A 21,184-nucleotide genomic window follows, 5' to 3' on the forward strand; every position below is an offset into this window, starting at 1 on the left:
GTGTATCTCATAGCTTCATTAGTTCTAAATTTGGAGCAAGGGTTGGGTTAGATTTCTGTCACACGAAAGGGTCATTCATGATATCTACTCCGGGTGGTAAAGTCGCATCAAACCAAATCGTTCATAATGCGCCACTTAGTCTGGGTAGTAAAACTGTTCCTACCACTTTAATCTTGTTGCCACTAGAAGGTATGGATGTTATTCTGGGAATGGATTGGATGAAAAGATATGGGGTAATGTTAGATATCTCTTCCCGAGCTATTGAAATAAATTCTCCAACTCATGGTCATTCGGTTCTATATTTACCTCATCACCAATGCAACAACTCTTGTGCCTATGCCATGAAAGATATACGTCTCAAAGATATTCCGGAAGTCCGTGAATATGCAGATGTGTTCCCGGACAATTTACCTGGTATGCCACCAGACCGGGATATCGAATTTATTATTGAACTTCAGCCTGGTACAGCACCTATTTCAAAAAGGCCGTACCGAATGCCGCCTAAAGAATTAGCTGAACTAAAAATCCAGCTGCAAGAACTTCTAGACAAGGGTTTTATTCGCCCAAGTGCTTCACCCTGGGGTTGCCCAGCATTATTCGTAAAGAAGAAGGATGACAGTCTGAGGTTGTGTGTTGACTACTGGCCTCTCAATGCGGTGACCATCAAAAATAAATATCCACTTCCCCGCATTGATGTACTGTTTGATCAGTTGGCTGGAGCAAAGATCTTCTCCAAGATTGATCTTCGTTCGGGTTATCATCAAATTAAAATCCGGCCTTGTGATATTTCCAAGACCGCTTTCTCAACCAGATATGGTCTCTATGAATACTTGGTTATGTCTTTCGGTCTCACCAATGCGCCAGCTTATTTCATGTATCTTATGAACTCGGTATTCATGCCGGAACTTGACAAGTTTGTCGTGGTTTTTATTGACGACATTCTGATCTATTCCAAGAATGAGGCAGAACATGAACAACACCTGCTTATTGTTCTTCAGCATCTCAGAGATCATAAGCTGTATCCAGTGAAGGTATCGAGTCAAGTTTCTGGCTGGACACAGTCAAGTTTCTGAGTCACACTATATCCAGTGAAGGTATCTCAGTTGATCCCAGCAAAGTACAAGAAGTGATGGACTGGAAACCTCCTACTTCAGTTCATCAGATTCGCAGTTTTCTCGGCTTGGCGGGGTATTACCGCAGATTTATTCCGGACTTCTCCAGAATTGCTAAGCCCATGACAGAACTACTAAGGAAGGATGTCAAGTTTAAATGGAATGCAAAGTGCGATGAAGCATTCCATACATTGAGAGCACATCTAACCACTGCACCAGTCTTGGCTCAACCTGACAACAATAAACCCTACGACGTTTATTGTGATGCTTCAGGTACTGGTCTTGGTTGTGTTCTAATGCAAGACAATCGGGTTATAGCATATGCTTCCCGAGCTCTTCGGCCACACGAGCTAAACTATCCCACTCATGATCTTGAGCTAGCCGCAGTAATTCATGCTCTCAAGCTTTGGAGACATTATCTTATGGGCACTCATTGCAATATCTATACCGACCATAAGAGTCTCAAATACATTTTCACTCAAAGTGAGCTGAATATGAGGCAACGAAGATGGCAGGAATTAATCAAAGATTATGACCTGGAAGTTCATTATCATCCGGGCAAGGCTAATGTTGTAGCCGATGCGCTCAGTCGCAAGGTTCACTGCAATTGCCTTTCAGTGGAGTCGTATAATGACACATTGTGTGCTGAAATGCAAAAGCTGAAATTGGAAATCATTCCTTAGGGCTCTTTGAATCATATTTCGGTGGAACCGACACTTTATGACAAGGTCATCATGGCACAATTACATGACAAAAGTGTTGGCATCATCAAACAGCAAGTAGCAGAAGGTGAAAATAAATACAAGTGTTTCCGAGTGGACCATAAAGGAATTTTGTGGTTCGAGGATCGCTTTGTCGTTCCCAAAAATCACTTGCTGCGGAAACAAATCCTTGACGAAGCACATCTCTCTAAATTCTCTATTCATCTGGGTAGCACCAAGATGTACCAAGATCTAAAACAAAATTTTTGGTGGACTCGCATGAAGAGAGAGATTGCCAAATATGTCAGCAGAGTGTGACACCTATCAGAGAGTGAAAGCTAGTCACTTGAAGGTTGCTGGAACTCTCCAACCACTGCCAATTCCGTCTTGGAAATGGGAAGATATCAGCATGGACTTCATAGTGGGCTTACCAAATACTTCTCAGCATCATGATTCCATTTGGGTCATTGTCGATAGGCTCACAAAGACCGCTCATTTTATTCCAGTACATACTGAATATCGAGCCAAGAAATATGCTGAAATCTATATCGATCGGATAGTCTGTCTACACGGTATCCCCAAAGTGATTATCTCGGATCGTGGTCCCCAGTTTGTGGCAAGGTTTTGGGAGCAGCTCCAAGAGGCTCTCGGAACTAAATTAATTCAAAGCTCAGCTTACCATCCACAGACTGACGGACAGACCGAAAGAGTGAATCAAATTCTTGAGGATATGCTTCGAGCATGTGTTATCCATTATGACAAGAACTGGGACATATGTTTATCTTTGGCTGAGTTTTCTTATAACAACAGCTATCAGGCCAGTCTGAAGATGGCATCATTCGAGGCCTTGTATGGTCGACGGTGTCGAACTCCTTTAAGTTGGTCCCAGACTGGAGAACGTCAAATATTTGGACCCGAATTAGTGGTCGAGGCTGAGGAGAAAGTAAAAATAGTACAAGCAAATCTCCGAGCGGCCCAATCTCGGCAAAAGAGTTATTTTGATAAAAGAAGGGATCCTTTGAAGTTCATGGTTGGTGACCATGTTTATTTACAAGTATCACCAACTCGAGGTGTCCAACGTTTCGGAGTCAAGGGTAAGCTAGCACCTCGCTATGTCGGGCCATATGAAATCATTGAAGAATGTGGACCCGTGGCTTATCGTTTGCGACTTCCTTCACGGCTCGCCGCCGTCCATAATGTTTTCCACATATCCCAACTCAAGAAATGTGTTCGAGTTCCTACGGAAATCATTGATCAACAAGAAATTTTAGTGGAGCCCGATCTCTCATATACAGAATATCCACTCAGAATTCTGGATCAAAAAGAGAGAGGTACTCGTCGAAAGGTGGTAAAAATGTATAAAATTCAGTGGTCTCATCACACTGAAGAAGAAGCCACCTGGGAGACGGAAGATTATCTTAATCGACATTATCCAGGTTTTCTTAGCTCCACCTCAGGTATACCATTTTTTTCCCTACCTCAAATCAATCATCCAATCTCGGGACGAGATTCTTTTTAAGGGGGGTAGGCTGTGACACCTCAGGTGTCAGTACATTTAAATACAATCAATGTACCTTAGTTAAACTAAAAAGAAAAATTTGGGAAATTAATTCAAAGAGAAAGAGTCAAATAAAAGACAAATTATACAAAAGAAATTAAAGGAGAAAGAAAAAGGAGTGAAAAGCTACTCAAAATTTAATTCAAAAATATGCACAAAATTTTAGTTTGCTCATGAGAGGTACTTCAATTGACATGTGCTCAATTGAACTTCAGCCAAAATCAAGTCAAAAACTAATTAAAACTAAAGTCCTTTTGTGCAAATTTGCAAATGGACAAGTAGTTCAAAATGTGAGTTCGGTCAGCTGGAATTTTGGTAAAGCGGACAGTCCGCCCATGTATTGCGGACGGTCCGCAATACCATTTTCGGCTGGACCAGGGCTGATCGGTTAGACCGACCGGTTGCGCCGATCGATCGCCTAGCCGCGCCTGCTAGCATCGTTCAGGATTGTTTTGAAGCTCTACATTCTGCATTGTGCCATGAATAGAAAGGATTAGTTACTATTGGTAATGTTTTAATTTATCCGAATAATGGAACTAACCTTGTCATGGTTGAATGCAGAATGGGAGAACCACCGAACCCTCCTGAGTTGGCCCAGGCCATTACGACCATGCTCACTGGGCGCGATGAGCAGACGACACTCCTCCGTGAGCTTGTGGCGCAGGGCAGAGCGCCGCAGCCTGGACATCACCACCAGCCGCCTGCTCCTGGATATCCAGAGTTTCTGGCTACTCAACCACCGCTCTTCCATAAGGCGGATGAACTACTGGAGGCAGACAGCTGGCTTCGGACTATTGAGTTCAAATTCACCCTGCACCAGTACAATGATGGGGACAAGGCAGGATTTGGCGCTCAGCAGCTTTGGGGCCCAGCACGCACATGGTGGGACAATCATGTGGCAATGTTCCCCGCGGACACCCGGTTCACTTGGGCACAGTTCAAGGAAGCCTTCAGGGCACATCACATTCTAGCAGGGGTGATTAGAAGGAAGCTCACAGAGTTCTTGGCCCTGAAGTAGGGCAATAACAGTGTGCTGTAGTATTCCCAGGCCTTCAACACTCTATCACAGTATGCCGGGTACCATGTGGACACTGATGAGAAGAAGCAGGCCTGTTTCCGGCAGGGGCTCAGTAGCAAGCTCCAGGATCGCTTGGCGATGGTCAGGTTCGACAGTTTCAGTGAGCTAGTCAACGAGGCTATCATACAGGAGGACGCCCACCTAGCTCACAAGGCAGAAAAGAAGAGAAAGGCGCCGGCAGCGGGATCTTCTAGCAGTGTCCCTCAGAGGTTTTGCTTGGTGCAGTCGGGCCCACAGCGAGCCCCCTTTCAGCACCAGCCACAGCAGCAGTGGGGATACAGGCCCCCTCAGTACACTCAGCCACAGGGGACAGTCAGGTCTCCTGCTCCTCAGTAGAATGAGCAGAAGGTCTGGGTGCAGCAGCCGGGGTTGCGCCCCAACCTGTTTCCGTGTTACAACTGCGGACAGCTAGGTCATTTTGCACGGAACTGTACAATTCCACCCAAGCAAGGCCAGCAATCGAGTCAGCAGGGTCAGAAGCAGAGTGTGGCCCACTTCAAGCCGGGGCAAGTGCACTACACCACCCTCGAGGGCATTCCTGAGGGAGCTCCAGTGATGGCGGGTACGTTCTCAGTAAATGAACAACCCGTTACAGTATTATTTGATTCAGGGGCGTCTCATACCTTTATTAGCAAGGGGTGTGTTGTTAGACTGGGGTTAAAGATTGAAAGCATGCCCAAGCCATACCATATTCATTCGCCTGGGGGAAAGTTAATCACCAATCAGTTCGTTAAGCAAGTACCCCTACAGTTACAAGGAATTTTTTTTCCTATGGCCCTGATAATGTTACCAACCCAAAGGATAGATATTATATTGGGTATGAACTAGATGGAGGGTCAGGGGGTTAGTCTGGACACGACCTCACAATCTGTGCACATCAAATCTTCTATTCATGAGTGTATGACTTTACATTTGAAAGATCATATGTCTTTGACACCTACGGTGAATCAGGTTGAGGGTAAGAAGCTAGCAGATATACCAGTGGTGTGTAAATATCCGGATGTTTTCCCGGATGATTTGCCTGGAATGCCACCTGATCGTGACGTGGAGTTTACAATTGAATTGCAACCGGGTACGGCACCGATTTCTAGGAGGCCTTACCAAATGTCACCCAATGAGCTGGCGGAGTTAAAGAAACAATTACAGGAATTGCTTGATAAGGGCTATATCCATCCTAGCATGTCACCTTGGGGCTGTCCTGCACTCTTTGTGAAAAAGATAGATGAAAGCCTCAGGTTATGTGTGGACTATAGACTTCTGAATGCCGTCACAATCAAAAATAAATATCCCCTTCCCCGGATTAATATTCTGTTTGGTCAGCTATTCGGGGCCAAAGTGTTTTCCAAGATTGATCTCCGCTCCGGATATTATCAGATAAAGATTAGAGCTGAGGATATTCCCAAGACGGCTTTTTCCACCAGATACGGACTTTTTGAATATCTGGTCATGTCTTTCGGGCTAACGAATGCCCCTGCTCATTTCATGTATCTCATGAACTCGGTATTCATGCCTGAGCAAGATAAGTTCATCGTGATTTTCATTGACGACATTCTGATATTCTCCAAGAATGAGGAAGAGTATGCAGAGCATCTCCGCATTGTGCTTCAGCGCTTGCAGGAGCACAAGCTGTATGCCAAATTTAGCAAATGTGACTTCTGGCTTAAGGAAGTCCAGTTCTTGGGCCACATCATCTCAGACAAGGGGATTTCTGTTGATTCTAGCAAGATTCAGGATGTTCTGAATTGGAAGACTCCAGAGTCTGTTTCAGAGGTCCTGAGTTTCCTTGGGCTGGCAGGCTATTATCACTGGTTTGTATCGGAGTTCTCAAAAATTGCTAGACCCATGACTGAACTACTCAAGAAAGGGGTGAGATTTATCTGGGACGACAAATGTGAGCAGGCTTTTCAGACTCTGAGAAGACTTCTGACGTCTACCCCTGTCCTCGCTCAGCCAGATATTACCCGGCCTTTTGATGTGTACTATGATGCATTAGGAACGGGCCTAGGCTGCGTCCTTATGCAGGATCAACGAGTGATCGCCTATGCCTCCAGAGCCCTCAGACGGCATGAAGAGAATTATGCCACTCATGATCTGGAATTAGCAGCGGTGGTGCATGCATTAAAGATCTGGCGCCATTACCTTCTGGGAAATCCAGTGGATATATACTTAGACCACAAGATTCTTAAGTATATTTTCACCCAGAGTGAGCTCAATTTGCGCCAGAGGCCGTGGTTAGAGTTGATTAAAGATTATGATCTGGAAATTCATTATCACCCGGGCAAGGCTAACGTGGTAGCCGATGCCTTGAGTCGCAAGGCAAGTTGTAGCTGTGTGTCCGCTACAGTTCTGCATGAAACCTTGTGCCAAGAGATGGAGAAGATGGACTTGGCTATTGTGTTTGAGGGCACACTTGCTAATATTACCCTCACACCTACACTTCGAGATCATATTATTGCTGCTCAGAAGAATGATGTGGGCATAGGTAAGATCAGGCAACGACTCAGTGAGGATGATCCCCAGGTGCAATGCTTCCATCAAGATAGTGAGGGGGTTCTTTGGTTTAAAGATTGGTTAGTAGTGCCTAAGAACTTTGAGCTTCGGAAACAAATTCTTGATGAGGCTCACCTTTCTAGGTATTCCATTCACCCGGGTAGTAACAAAATGTATCAAGATCTTAAGCAGCAGTTCTGGTGGACCAGGATGAAACGTGAGGTCGCCAAATATGTGTCCGAGTGCGATATCTGTCGAAGAGTCAAGGCAAGTCATCTCAAACCTACTGGTATGCTACAGCCTTTGGATATTCCTTCGTGGAAGTGGGAGGATATTAGTATGGACTTCATTGTTGGTTTGCCTCCAACGTCAAAGGGATATGATTCTATTTGGGTTATCGTTGACCGCCTCACTAAGTCCGCTCATTTTCTTCAGTCAAGACACGCTATTCATCTCATCAATATGCTGAGATATATATTGCTCGGATTGTGAGTCTTCATGGTGTACCCAAGACAATTATTTCTGACAGAGGCTCACAGTTTGTTGCCCGTTTCTGGGAACAGTTGCATGCGTCTCTAGGTACTCAGCTTATTTGCAGCTCAGCCTATCATCCCCAGACCGATGGTCAAACTGAGCGGATCAATCAAGTTCTGGAGGATATGCTTAGAGCCTGTGTGCTCTCTTATAGCAAGAAATGGGATGAATGCCTACCTCCAGCGGAATTCTCTTATAACAACAGTTACCAGGAAAGCATCAAAATGGCTCCTTTTGAGGCATTGTATGGGCGGAGGTGTAGAACTCCAGTGAATTGGTCAGAAGCCAGAGAAAGAAGTGTGTTCGGCCCTGAGATGGTCAGTGCGGCAGAAGGACAAGTCCGATTCATACAGGAGAATTTGAAAATAGCCCAGTCTCGACAAAAAAGTTATGCGGACAAGAAACGTCAATCCGTCACATTCCAAGTGGGAGACCATGTATATTTGCGGGTATCTCCATTGAAAGGAATCCAGAGATTCGGAGTGAAGGGAAAGCTCGCCCCTCGCTATGTTGGGCCTTTTCCTATCATTGAGCGGTGTGGGCCGGTAGCATATCGCCTGGAACTTCCTGCCCAAATATCCGCGGTTCACAATATTTTCCATGTCTCTCAGCTCCGGAAATGCCTCCGTGTTCCAGAGAAGGTTATTGATATAGAAAAATTGCAACTGGAACCCGATCTTGTCTATCCGGAGTATCCAATCAAAATTGTGGATCACAAGACCAGGGTCACTCGGAATCAGACTAGTGACTTCTATAAGGTGCAATGGAGTAATCACTCCGAGCGGGAAGCTACATGGGAGACGGAAGAATTTGTTCGGGCTAAATGTCCAGAATTGCTACAAGCATATCGAGGTACACACCAATTTTTAACTCTCCCTTTAGCCATTCATTAAATCTCGGGGCGAGATTTCTTTTAGGGGGTAGGATTGTAACACCCGCCTCGCGGACAGTCCGCGAGGGGACGGCGGACAGTCCGCCAGGCATCGCCCAGATATTTATCTGGATGGGTGTGGGACCCACTTGTCATTTCTCTCTTCCTCCTCACTTCGACTAGAGCCGAGCGGAGCTCGAGCTCCCGCGCCATCGTCGCCCCTTCCTTAGATTTCCTTCCTCCGGCCACCGAACCTCGATTCCTCGCGCGGGAACCTTCCTCGGCACCCCTCCACCTTTCCAAACCTCTAGACCGGTTCCTCACAGCCGGAATCCTTCCCTACCACCGCCGGAAGTCATTGGAATTGCTCGAAGCTTTGCTCCACCATCGATCTGCCTCTCCGGTCATCCTCCGTTCGAACCAACCACGGGAATGGATTTGTGGTGAGTTCCTTGTGCTTTTCGGTCTCTTTCCCCTTCCATAGTGTGTCGCCGGTGTCGGTGAGCGGCCACCGCTGTCGCCGCCGCACTTGCTGCCGCTTGCGGCGCGGGTTAGAAGTTAGGTGTCGCGGACGGTCCGCCTGGGAGGCGCGGACAGTCCGCCGGTCAGATTAGGTTTCGTCCAGAGACGATGTTGTCTCTGGTATTTTAATAGAGTTGCCTGTGGACAGTCCGCTATAGGGGAGCGGACGGTCCGCCGTTGAAGCTTGAGGTTTGTCCAGAGACGATGTCGTTTCTGGAAGTTCGCAGGTTTGAACTGCGGACGGTCCGCCACTTGGGCGCGGACAGTCCGCAGTAGAGACTAGGAGTTTGCCCAGAGACGTTGCCGTCTCTGGTGGATGGGTTACGTGAACTGCGGACAGTCCGCCAAGGGTGGCCGTACGGTCCGCTGGTAGGATTGGAATTTGTTCCAGAGACGTTGTTGTCTCTGGGGGGATGGGTAGGAGCATTGCGGACGGTCCGCTAAGGGGGAGCAGACAGTCCGCCGTTTAGGCTAAAGTTTGTCCAGAGAAGTACTTAGTTCTGAGGGTTGGTAGAATAATATGGCGGAAGGTCCGCCACTTGGGCACGGACAGTCTGCAGGGTATTCCAGTTGAAGTAAAATCGTTACAATTTTGGGCTGCACTCATTTATTTCATATGCATACGTGTAGCATCCGCAACTGAGGGCGCCGTATTTGAGGTGATTGCGGCACCGCAGGAGCAGCCGGTGCAAGCCCAGGAGGAGAGGTGTGAGCACCCGGCCCAAGGCCCGGTTGATCCTAGTGTTGAGCAACAGGCGCAAGGCAAGCCCCGGTGCACATCCTTTTAATTTAAATTATGACACCTATATATATGTAATTATTACTTATGCATTAAGTATAGGAGTTGTTTGAAACCCTAGTTGCAGGAACCCTAGGTGTCCTTGAGATGTACTAGTATGTATAGGAAGTTAGCCATGCTATGCTAGATAGGGTTCGGTAGAAGACGAGTAATTCTTGGTTACTCGCGAGATATAGGATAGTTTATAATTCCAGATATGAGTTACTAATTTATGGGTGGAAGTCTTGAAATGAAAGAAAGGTTAGAACTTGAGATAGGACGGGAGAAGTGTAGTTCCGCCTGTGTCGGTTAAGGACCGAGCCGTTGTTGGCCCTGCTGATCATGTTTGAACTGTACTAACCGCATACCGGGAGTAGGAGGTAGTCGAAACCGGTAAGCCGAGTACTGCCTTGCTTCGAAAGTACTGGAACCCGCACCCAACTCCTGGGGCGAGTCGAGTAGTCGCGGAAAATTGGGATGCATATGTTTACTTTTGGTGGTCTCACGTTGAGCTCGGCTAACCATATGCCGTTGGGCTGGTTCCTGTAGTTCGAGGCGGGGAGGGGAATGGTTGGCATGTATAGTCCGACGGGGCAAATACGTGCCGTGTTGGTTAGGTCCACCTTGCAAGGTTAAAACGAATCGATTCGCCGTCAGTCACTCTCGGATATGAGCACCTTGGTCACTGCGTCGCAGCGTAGTGTTGAGATGGAAATATAGTTATGCCCATATTGATGAACATATGAATTATTACTTTTTGTTCCTCTATGTTGCTCTAGATTTGGTTATGCAAATGTTAGACTATGTTAATCTATATAGAACTTGGGCTAAAATAAGGAAGGTGAGGAATAATATTAGTCACTATTTTCTGGAAAATAACCACCAGCCAAAAGCCTTGCATGTCTAGATATGTGGGCTAAGTTATACCCACTGGTCGGGTAAGCCTTGCTGAGTATTAGTATACTCAGGGTTTGTTGCCACAATTATTTCAGGACACGCAGACGTAGACTTCTGTCCCTACTATGCCAAGTTCATCCGCCGGGATGCAGAGGGATGGGAGCTTGTGGAGCCAGACGTTTAGTTAGGGATCTCCATAGGGCACACTTTTGTTAGATGTAGGCCCTCTTCCCTCTAGTTGAATCCGGATTTCAGTAATGCAAAGTTTATAAATTATATATTTATTCACTCTTGGTTTGTAAAACTTAAAGTAAAGTATTATGTATATTTGTTGTATTTTCAAATATGTGTCGTGCTTGTACAATCTGCGCCCACCTTCGCGTGGGACTATCGGTGATGTTTCGATCGGGACGTGGGTTGAGAAAGGATCGCCAAATTAAGCCGTTAATCTAATGAGCCCGATGTGTTCAAATGACGGTCATTATGCTTAATTACAGTTTTAATTTGGTGGTTCCGTCACACAAGTTCACATAAGCATTCAGATGAGAGAATATGATTCTAGTTTTCAGTGCTATAGTACTTCTGAATGTATAAAATGGGCATGTTTAAAAGAAAAAAATCCTAACAAAGAAACCTCTCACATTTAGCAACCCCTTCCCAAAACACACACACCACAGCAAGCAAATCCGCAACAAACATACTATACGAATCGGAACAGGGGTGGAACCAGCATAGGACATGGGTGTACACATATACATCCGATAATTTTTGCAAAGGAAATCGAAGTTAGTAGGTAATATATTGCAACTGGATTCGTATCCGAAAACAAATAGTTTTGTTAGGGCTCGGGATGCTCCATCTCGCACAGCAGAAGGAAAGAGAAGGGGCGGGCATACCTGGACATGCTCGTCGCCGGCAAAGAGCTTGGCGAAGATGTGACAATGGCGCCGCCGCTCGCCCAGTCGTTGCCGCCAGGGAAGGAAGGTGGAGAGTCCGAGAGAAGGGAGAAATAGAGGGAGGAGAGTAAACCTGAGGACGCGAGGCGGCTGGCCGCTCCTGCGCCGCGCCCGCTCGTCCTCCCGCACTGCGCTCCTCGATCTCCGCCCCCCGCGCGCGTCCACGGCGGGGAGGAGGCGCTGGAAGTCGAGGTAGGAGCCGGGCGGCGGGGAGGAAGGGCATCTCGCGCCAGGGAGCGTGACGATGTTGGAGGGGAAGCCGTAGAACCGTCGCAGCGCCGTCGGGGCACGCAGGCGACAGCGACGGGACGGCGACCGTGGAAGACGGCGCGTCGCAGGGCCCGGTGCCGGCGGACGGGGCGAGGGCCGACACAGAGGCCTGGTGCAGACGGCACTCGTGAAGCGTTGGTGCAGCGACGACGGCTAGACCGCCGCGCCCAGGTCGCCTCTATCCCGTTGCTTCCGTCGCCGGCGCCAAGCAACCGGGGCTGCCGCACGCTCGCCGCGGGGCTGCGCGCGCCCCTGCCCGGCCGCGCTGGTCGCGAGCCGCGGCCCCGCCTGGCTCCGCTGGCCGTTCCGTCGTCGGAGTGGGAAGGGGGAGGGGAGGAGGCGAGTGGGCGCAGCCCACAGGAGAGAGCGGAGGGGTGCGCGATCTCGGGTGGCCGGAAAAATGGATGGGGATGGAAGATTAGCGTGATTGGTGGTGTCCGGTGATGGCGCGGAGGGAGGGGAATCCATCTCCGCGAAGATCGGGGAAGGACCAATCACCGCGCGGGTACACGAAGGTGGGTAGATGGTGCCACAGTGTTAAAAAATTGCATGGCGGGGCGGAATTGGATAGCGGGGTGGACCGAGATGTGTCCGCCCCTAGCCTTCGTCAAACAATTTTTCTGACATGTGAACTTTAAAGATGGTTTGTGAGGAATAGGGCTAAACTAGTCTTGTTACATACTAATTTCAATTGTTTTGGATCAAGTATATATATAGTCTTGTTACATACTAATTTTAATTATTTTGGATTCTTATAATATATAAATAGATATATCTATGTAATGTTTTGAAACTTGCTGTCGACATTCCACTTAGCATGGTAAGTAGAGAATCATATACAGACTTGAGCACAGTGCAAGCTAGGTTAGGATCAGGTAAGGTTTAGAAAAGATCTGATGAAATTTTTGTGAGGCTGACCATAGCTCAACAACGCCAGACCCAAAAATTTCTACTCGTACTTACCGCGTGCACATGTCGGGTCAGGTTGTTTCGTGTTTGGCCGGATTTTTTACGTTTGGCCGGTTTATGGGTCAAATATTGCAGCCTGCGCCTAATCTAGTAGTTGCGGCGGGCTAGGAATTGGAGCCCGAGACTTCTTTGAACAAGTCAGGTCTGGACGTCTCTGGTTGGACCAGTTTTTTTCCCTAGCAGGTTGAGTCGGTTTCCTGAGGCCCACGATCCATATAATCAGGTCTAGAGAAATATCACACAAAACAAACGGTTAACTATTCCACAAACAATGGCTGCAAAAAAAACAAATCGTAAAATTCAGTGAAAAGTAATAATGTACTAATATAAATATCATTTTTCATGTTATCCACGAATAAGGAAGTAGAGTGCAGTAGCGTATATTTATCAAGAGCCAAAGAAGCAGCGTCTCCCTGAAACGTAATACTACTGTCATTCCAGAAATTAAGGACCACAAAGAGAGTTAACTGAAACTACCTGTAACTTTAACTGCCGTCTCATGATAGCATTATTAGTTCTTAAACAAAGCAAAAGAAATATAGCAGGAGCTAAGAATCCATAGATGCCAAACAAACAATATGCTAACACAGGACTACTCAAGAAATCCATGTGATCGAGCCTCCTTAAATTCTGAATCTATCAACTGCCTCATGACATTCTGAAAACTGTAAAGACCTTATTGGCAGCCACTCACACTCTAAAGCATGAAAAATGTCAAGAAAGTTCCATGACCTTTCTTCAGTATCTTTATATGAAAAAGGAACAAGGGTAATCAGTTAGTTAAACTTATTCTCCACTATAAATAGGCCTGATCATTCCTTGAGTTCTGCAAAGCTAAGAGTTAAGAACTTCAAAACCATAGAAGTCTTGGATCCTCTATTGCCTAGTATGGCTCAAGGAGGCAAGGGCAAGAAGCTGCTGTCTTTGCTGGAAAAGAAAGATGTCGCCAACACAGCCCGTATGGCCATAAGGCAAGAAGCTGAAGAATCAAATTCTATGGTAATTGGCAGCACTACAGCAGTTGTTGGTGTGTTATATTGTATTACAGAAGCTGTCTTTTTGTTTTTACTTTCCCGCCATGTTGTGTATGAAGAGCATATTAATCACACTAAGCAGAGAGAGAGAGAGACAGGATTTGAACTACTCGTCTACTTTGTTGCCAAATCAATTTGGTAAAATCTATCTTGGTTGGTACCATTCATACACTGATCTCATATAACCATTTATTGTTAATTGAAAGATGGCCAGGATGGAAGCCATGGATAACCATGAGCTGAGGGAGTACATGCTACAAAAGAAAGGGACACTTGAGAGCCAGATGAAAACAACAATCAAGAAGGTCAGCTGTAATTGATATATTCTCTTGGGATTTTACTTTGTAACCATGAAAGCTCCCTTGCTATAGTACATGTAAACTGGCAGTGCAAGTCTGTATCACACTGCGTGTCTTATTATTTTGAGATCTAACTGCTGCAGCTTTTGCGAAAAGACAAGCCAAAGAAGAAAAAGAGAACCATGCTGTGCCCAATTCTAGGCGCTACGCTAAAATTTCACAAGGATGATGACATGGACCCAGCTGCTTCAGGAGCTGTAGGAGCCGCTGCATAGACAGGTGGAGAGAAGAGAGATCGATCAGCCATATGCAACAGAAATTATTGATCAGCTGCTAAAACAGAAATATCTCATTATCATTTCGTGCTAAATATCTATTAACATCAATTCCCCGATCTTTCATTTTTATTGAATGCTGTCGGTTATAAATGTCCTGGATACCTAAGGACGGAGGATTAGGGAGCCCAGTCGCTCCATTAGGAAAGCTGATAGCGATATCAACGAGCCCGGCCTATACGGAGGGCACCCCTCGTCCGACCTAAGGAGGAGGATTCCTTCCACCCGACCTAAGGAAGGAATCCGCTTCTCACCTGACCTATCACCTGGGCCCCACCTCATCAGGCGACGGGGCGAATGTGGAGGCTACGCCCGATCTGTAGCAGGGACCCAACACGATCTGCACCATGCGGGACTAACAGCGGCACAGGCAGACAGGGGACCGGGCATCCTCTGCCGCCGCCTGTGTTGACACAGGGCACAGTGGAGAGCCCCTTCCTGTTATGTCCTAAGGCGTTGTCCCACTACGCAGACCACGGGGTCAGACGGACCTGGCTGCGGAGGCAGAGGGCGGCGACGGCAGGGTCTGGAGGACCCACGATGACCGGCATGATGGACAATGCACCACGCGGACTCTCTCTCTCTCTCTACGGTTGTACACCATTCTCCTCCTTGTCGTATAAAGGGAGGAGAACGGGTTCTTATGCAGGGATCGAGCCTAGGCAAAACACATGAGACCCACGGGAAACACACGAGACCCAAGGGAGATCCAGCTCACCGCGGATCGCCTCTAGGAACACACGACCACACTCTGACCACTGGAAATGAGGTAAGCGGAGGTCTGGGCAGCTTCTCGCCGGCAGCTGCCCTAACCAGACAAGAGCCATGAACACTCTTCCTTTCCACCGAACTCAGTGATTTGGGACGCCCATCCCTCTCTCGACTATTTGTAACCCCTACTACAAACTAGTGCAAGATACACGAGCAGCACGAACTGGACGTAGGGTATTATGCCTTTCCGGCGGCCCGAACCAGTATAAATCCTTGTGTCTTCTTGCATTACCATCCACCACTAAAAGTGCATCCACGAGAATAACTTGCCGGTGCCAAAAAAAATACCAACAGTTGGTGCGCCAGGTAGGGGATCTTTGCGCATTTCATTCATTTCTTTCACTAGGTGGCGTATGGCCATCATCGCCGCAGATTGAGCCCCGGGCGGTTTGGAGGCCTACGCTTCATTGTCAACTTGGAGGGCGGTTTGGAGCGCGTCTGCTCCTCCGACTGCTCTCCCGATGTCGATGGCTCCGATTTCATCGTCGAATCCCTGCGGGGGCTGCGGTTGGATGCCACAGGGGCTAGTGCCTCCCCACATGCCCGATGCCCTCTCACCAACTGTGCGAGAGCAGAAATGGCAACGCTCGTGATGTCGGCCGTTGTTCGGTCCATCCTGGGACGATCGACCTCTGATCTCGCTTGTCAGCATGGTAGCGGAACTCTTTGGGGGAGAGACGAGCCCCCTGGGACCCTCGACAAGAATGCTCATACGGCATTCCCCTTTGTCCTGAGCAACACTTCGCAGGACATGTTGTGCCTCGGCACGCGACACGTGGCGCCAAGCCCGATGGACACCGAGCCCGTTGGCACAACGGACAGAGTCTGTTGACACGACGAACACCGAGTTCATCGGGATGGTGGACTACGTGTCCAAATCCATCCATGACCTCCACCAGGACCATGTGAGGTGAGTCACCACCCATCATGCGAGTGCTTTATGGTGGACTCGCTGATCCCGACAACAAGCCGGAGGATGGCTCTTGCGCCTCACCGGCACCACGGTCCGACAAACTACGGTACCGTGAGAAGGAGCTCAAAGAGGCCATGCGGCAGCTGGAGAAGGAGCGCGCAGAGATCATCCGTTAGATGGGGCACCGAAGGGATGGTGGACGCATGCGCGATCATGTTCGCGAGGTCAACTGGCAGATTGCCGATGACCACGCACATCTCCCCAACTTTGCCTAGGCAAGCCAGAACATCATGATGAGGACATGATATCCATGGATACGGTCATGGTTGAAGAATGGCATGGAATCCTACAAGGCCATCTAGGGTGTCCAAATCAAGAAGGAGGCTCGAGGTTGATTCGGTTCGAGTATCCAAGGTGGAGGCCCAAAGAAACTCAAGTTCGAGTTCATCTTGGAGTCAAGAAGCAGCCCGCACCAAAATCAACGCCCAGGCCACATATGGAGTCCGTTTTGGATGCTCTTTACATGGATGGAAAGCTAATTTCAAGGAGCTTCCAATGGAACTGGTTGGAGGCCCAAATTCTTTAGGACTCGACGGGAATCGTTGAAACAAATGAACATCCAGAATCTGTCAGGATGCTGCGACACAATCTTTTGTGCCGTTCGCCCGTGTATCGTCTTGGATGCTGCCACGCATTAGTACCGGCTGCAATAGCAGTTGGTACCTTTGGCCAGCGGCGCTCAAAGGCAAAAGGTTTGGTACCGGGTTAAAGCATTATCCGGTTCCAAAACCCATGTATAGGCACCGGTTAGTGCCACCAACCGGTACCAAAAGAACAAGGAGGAATAGGTACCGGTTGGTGGCACCAACCAGTGCCTGAGGAGCGGACAATGGCACTGGGTTTTGCCATGACCCGGTGCCGCCAGGTGCCCTTCACAAAGGCACCGGTTGGTAACATGAACCGGTGCCCATGCCTAGATTTTGGCACTAGTTTAAGAGCACCAACCGGTGCCTTTGTGCCCACACTATAAATACCCCGCCCCCTTCCCCCCTCCAAGCTGCCGTGAACTCACTGTTCATGGCAGCTGAGTGAGGGGAGGGGGGGCAAATTTTTTCAATTTTTTTAAAAGATTAGTAATATTGTTTTCAATACTTTAGCAAATTAATTTTGAGGATATAGTTAGCATTTGATTTAGTTTATACACATGATAAATATTTGTAGATGTATTTTGGACCTGATTTAGTTTTATGGTATTATATTATTGTTATATAAATTGTTAGGCATAAGATAACTATTTATTTATATATAGTTAGGATTTGGAATATTTTATTTTTATATTAGGCATGCATAATATATATATATATATAGTATACAATTTTGATGACACTCAAATTTAATTTGTTTCGTAATCAATCATTGATTCATTCAATTTATTATTATTATTACTTCCAATGTTTACTTAAAAATGGTTTATGTTGACACTAGTTTGATGTTAATAAATGAAATGTGAACCCAGATGAGTCGGCAATGGATGTACATGACAGACCGGCGTTCAATGGAGTTCATTGATGGTGTGCATGAGTTCATTAAAGTTGCTGAGAACCACAAGTACGGTGGTTTCGTTCACTGTCCATGTAAAAACTGCAAGAATGAGAAGGATTACTCATCATCAAGAACCATCCACAGTCACTTGTTCAGTAGAGGTTTCATGCCGAACTATTATGTTTGGACCAAGCATGGAGAAAGAGGAATAATGCTGGGTAATAATGAAGAAGAAGATGACAGGATTCCTAACTTTGCAGGCAATTACGGTGCCTTTTTTGATGACACTGCAATGGGTGAGCCTGAAGAAGATGCTGAAGGACACGATGTAGAAGATGATCTCGGTCAGATGCTATGCGAAGCTGAGGAAGTTTGCGAAACAGAAAAAGAATCGAGAGATCTGAAGCGTATGTTGGAGGATTACAAAACATTGTTGTACCCAGATTGCAAACAAGGCCAAAAGAAGTTGGGTACAATATTGGAATTGTTGCAATGGAAGGCATCAAATGGTTCATCTGACAAGGGATTCGAGGAGTTGCTGAAACTTATAAAAAACTTGCTCCCTGAGCGTAACACCTTGCCGGAGACAACATACTAGGCAAAAAAGGTTGTTTGTCCTTTAGGATTAGAGGCACAGAAGATACATGCTTGTCCTAATGACTGCATCCTATATCGAGGTGAGTATGAAAATTTGGATTCATGCCCTGTATGCAACGCATGCCGGTATAAGATCCCTCGAGATGATCCAGGCGATGTTGAGGGGATGCGTGTCAAGAAGAGGGTGCCTGCCAAGGTGATGTGGTATTTTCCTCTAATACCACGTCTAAAATGTTTGTTCATGAACAAAACAAATGCTAAATTGATGCGATGGCACAAAGAAGAATGTAAGCAAGACAATATGTTGAGACACCCCGCTGATGGGTCGCAGTGGACAAAGATGGACAGAACATTCACAACATTTGCAAATGATGCGAGGAATATAAGGTTCGGCTTAAGTACGGATGGCATGAGTCCTTTCGGTGAGAAGAGCAATGGCCATAGTACTTGGCCTGTGACACTCTGTATATACAATCTTCCTCCTTGATTGTGTATGAAGCGGAAATTCATTATGATGTCGGTGCTTATCCCCGGCTTGAAGCAACCTGGTTACGATATAGATGTGTATCTGAAACCACCGATTGAGGATCTTCTATTGTTGTGGAAAGAGGAGGGTGTTCGTATGTGGGATGCGCACGCAGAGGAACATTTTAACCTTCGTGCATTGCTTTTCGTAACCACTAACGATTGGCCAGCACTAAGCAACCTCTCCGGACATTGCAATAAGGGTTATAGGGCATGCACCCATTGTTTAGAAGAAACCGACAGCACGTACCTCAAGCACTGTAGGAAGATCGTGTATATGGCTCATCGTCGATTTCTTCTGAACAAGCACCCATTAAGGAGGAGGCATGCTCACTACGGTGGAAAGGCAGATCATCGTACCAAGCCTAGGCACCGTTGTGGGAAAATGGTGTTTGAAATGGTCAAAGATATAAAAGTAGTATTCGGAAAAGGACCTGGCAGCAGATCAATGCATAGTGATGACGGACGTGCACCTATGTGGAAGAAGAAGAGTATTTTTTGGGAGTTACCTTATTGGGAAGTATTAGAGGTCCGCAATACAATTGATGTGATGCACCTAACAAAGAATCTTTGTGTGAACCTTCTAGGCTTCCTTGGTGTTTACGGTAAGCCAAAGGATACACTGGAAGCACGGCAAGATCTTCAACGTATGAAACAAAGGGCCGCCCTACATCCAGAAAAAAGGGATAAAGGACGTCATTACCTAGGTCCTACATGCTACACTCTTAGTAAGGAAGAGAAGCAAAGTATGTTTGACTGTTTAAACAGTATCAAGGTCCCATCAGGCTACTCTTCGAACATAAAGAGGCTACTGAACCTGAAAGAGAAGAAATCCGCACACGTAAAGTCCCATGACTGTCACGTGTTGATGACGCAATTGATTCTAGTTGCACTTAGAGGTATTCTACCAGCTAATGTTCGAGCAACAATCATAAAGCTATGCGCCTTTCTCAACACAATTTCTCAGAAGGCAATCGATCCATCGAGTTTAAGCAGGCTACAAGAGGATGTTGTCCAAAGTTTAGTTAGTCTTGAGATGATATTTCCTCCATCATTCTTCAATATTATGACGCATCTTCTAGTTCACCTGGTCAAAGAGATTGGTATTCTCGGTCCTGTTTTCCTTCATAATATATTCCCTTTTGAATGATACTTTGCAGTCCTAAAGAAATACGTTCGTAATCGTACTCGTCCAGAAGAAAGCATTGTGAAGGGTTAGGTCATAGAGGAGGTCATTGAGTTTTGTGTTGACTATGTGGAAAAACTTTGCCCAATTGGGATTCCAGTATCACGTCATGAGGGGTGGCTGATTGGAATGGGCACACTTGGAAGAAAATCAGTAAATGCCACAGATCATGCCACGTTGAGCAAAGCACATCTCACAGTGTTGCAACAATCAGCCTTGGTGGCTCCATACATGGAGGAGCACATGCAAATTGTGCGAAGCATGTACCCTTTGAAGTCTGAGACATGGATTACAAAACATCATAATGATACATTCGCCACCTGGCTGCAGAAGGAAGTCATGGCCAACGATGAAATTCATGAGCAGCTGGCTTGGCTGGCCAGGGGTCCGGCAAATTCAATCCTGATGTACCAAGGATATGAAATTAATGGTTACACATTTTATACAAGAGCCTAAGATAATAAGAGCACCAATCAAAATAGTGGTGTCCGTATTGATGCCACTGACTCTAGTGGCCAAACGAACTCATATTTTGGTTACATTGAAGAGATCTGGGAACTCGACAATGGGCCATTGAAGATCCCTCTATTTTGTTGCCAATGGGTTAAACTGACAGGAAAATGTGTCGATATCGACGAGTACGGAATGACAACGGTAGACCTCAAAGAGCTTGGCTATCGAGACGAACCATTCGTCCTAGCTAAAGATGTCACTCAAGTTTTCTATGTACAGGACATGTCTAGCAAACCGAGAAAGGACAAGTCCAGGAATAAATCAAGTTTTCTAGGTGCCAGAGATGAGCCAAAGTGCCATATTGTTCTGGCAGAAAAATGGAAAATTGTGGGAGTCGACGATGTCACATATGAAGAAGAATACAATAAGGTTGAAGATATGACTCCGTTCACAGTGGAGGTTGACACAAGTATTCTTTTAGCCGAAGAGGAGGCTCCCTACGCACGTCATGATCATAATGAAGGGACGATTATAAAGCGAACCATCGTTAATATTCCCTTAGTTGAATGATTATGTCTTGTAATATTTTTCGTGAACATTATCAGATTTGTTATGCAATGACCTGATTTATTTGTCAATAATCAGATTTAATATGCAATTACCCGATTTATTATGCACTTTAATGATTTATTATGCAATTATCCAATTTATTATGCATTTAAATGATTTATTATGCAATTATCAGATTTAGTAGGCATTTAAAGGATTTATTAGGTAATAAATAGAATTATTG

General features: G+C 46.4%; 1 protein-coding gene across 1 annotated transcript; it reads left to right on the top strand.

The window, feature by feature from the left end:
- Positions 1–13,624: 13,624 nt before the first annotated feature.
- Positions 13,625–14,344, top strand: LOC120662535. The gene is made up of 3 exons (XM_039941666.1): positions 13,625–13,735; positions 13,977–14,075; positions 14,213–14,344. The coding sequence occupies exons 1-3, from the start codon at positions 13,625–13,627 to the stop codon at positions 14,342–14,344; spliced, it is 342 nt and encodes a 113-aa protein (XP_039797600.1).
- Positions 14,345–21,184: the final 6,840 nt, after the last annotated feature.

Source organism: Panicum virgatum, chromosome 2N (genome assembly GCF_016808335.1).
Source record: "Panicum virgatum strain AP13 chromosome 2N, P.virgatum_v5, whole genome shotgun sequence".
Classification (NCBI taxonomy): domain Eukaryota; kingdom Viridiplantae; phylum Streptophyta; class Magnoliopsida; order Poales; family Poaceae; genus Panicum; species Panicum virgatum.

What these genes read in the sequence shown, in the direction of transcription:
- LOC120662535 (XM_039941666.1), top strand. Translation starts at nt 13,625, where the DNA reads ATGGCTCAAGGAGGCAAGGGCAAGAAGCTGCTGTCTTTGCTGGAAAAG. An exon ending in CTGAAGAATCAAATTCTATG is followed by an intron (nt 13,736 to 13,976) that starts GTAATTGGCAGC and finishes GTTAATTGAAAG; the next exon opens with ATGGCCAGGATGGAAGCCAT. An exon ending in TGAAAACAACAATCAAGAAG is followed by an intron (nt 14,076 to 14,212) that starts GTCAGCTGTAAT and finishes TAACTGCTGCAG; the next exon opens with CTTTTGCGAAAAGACAAGCC.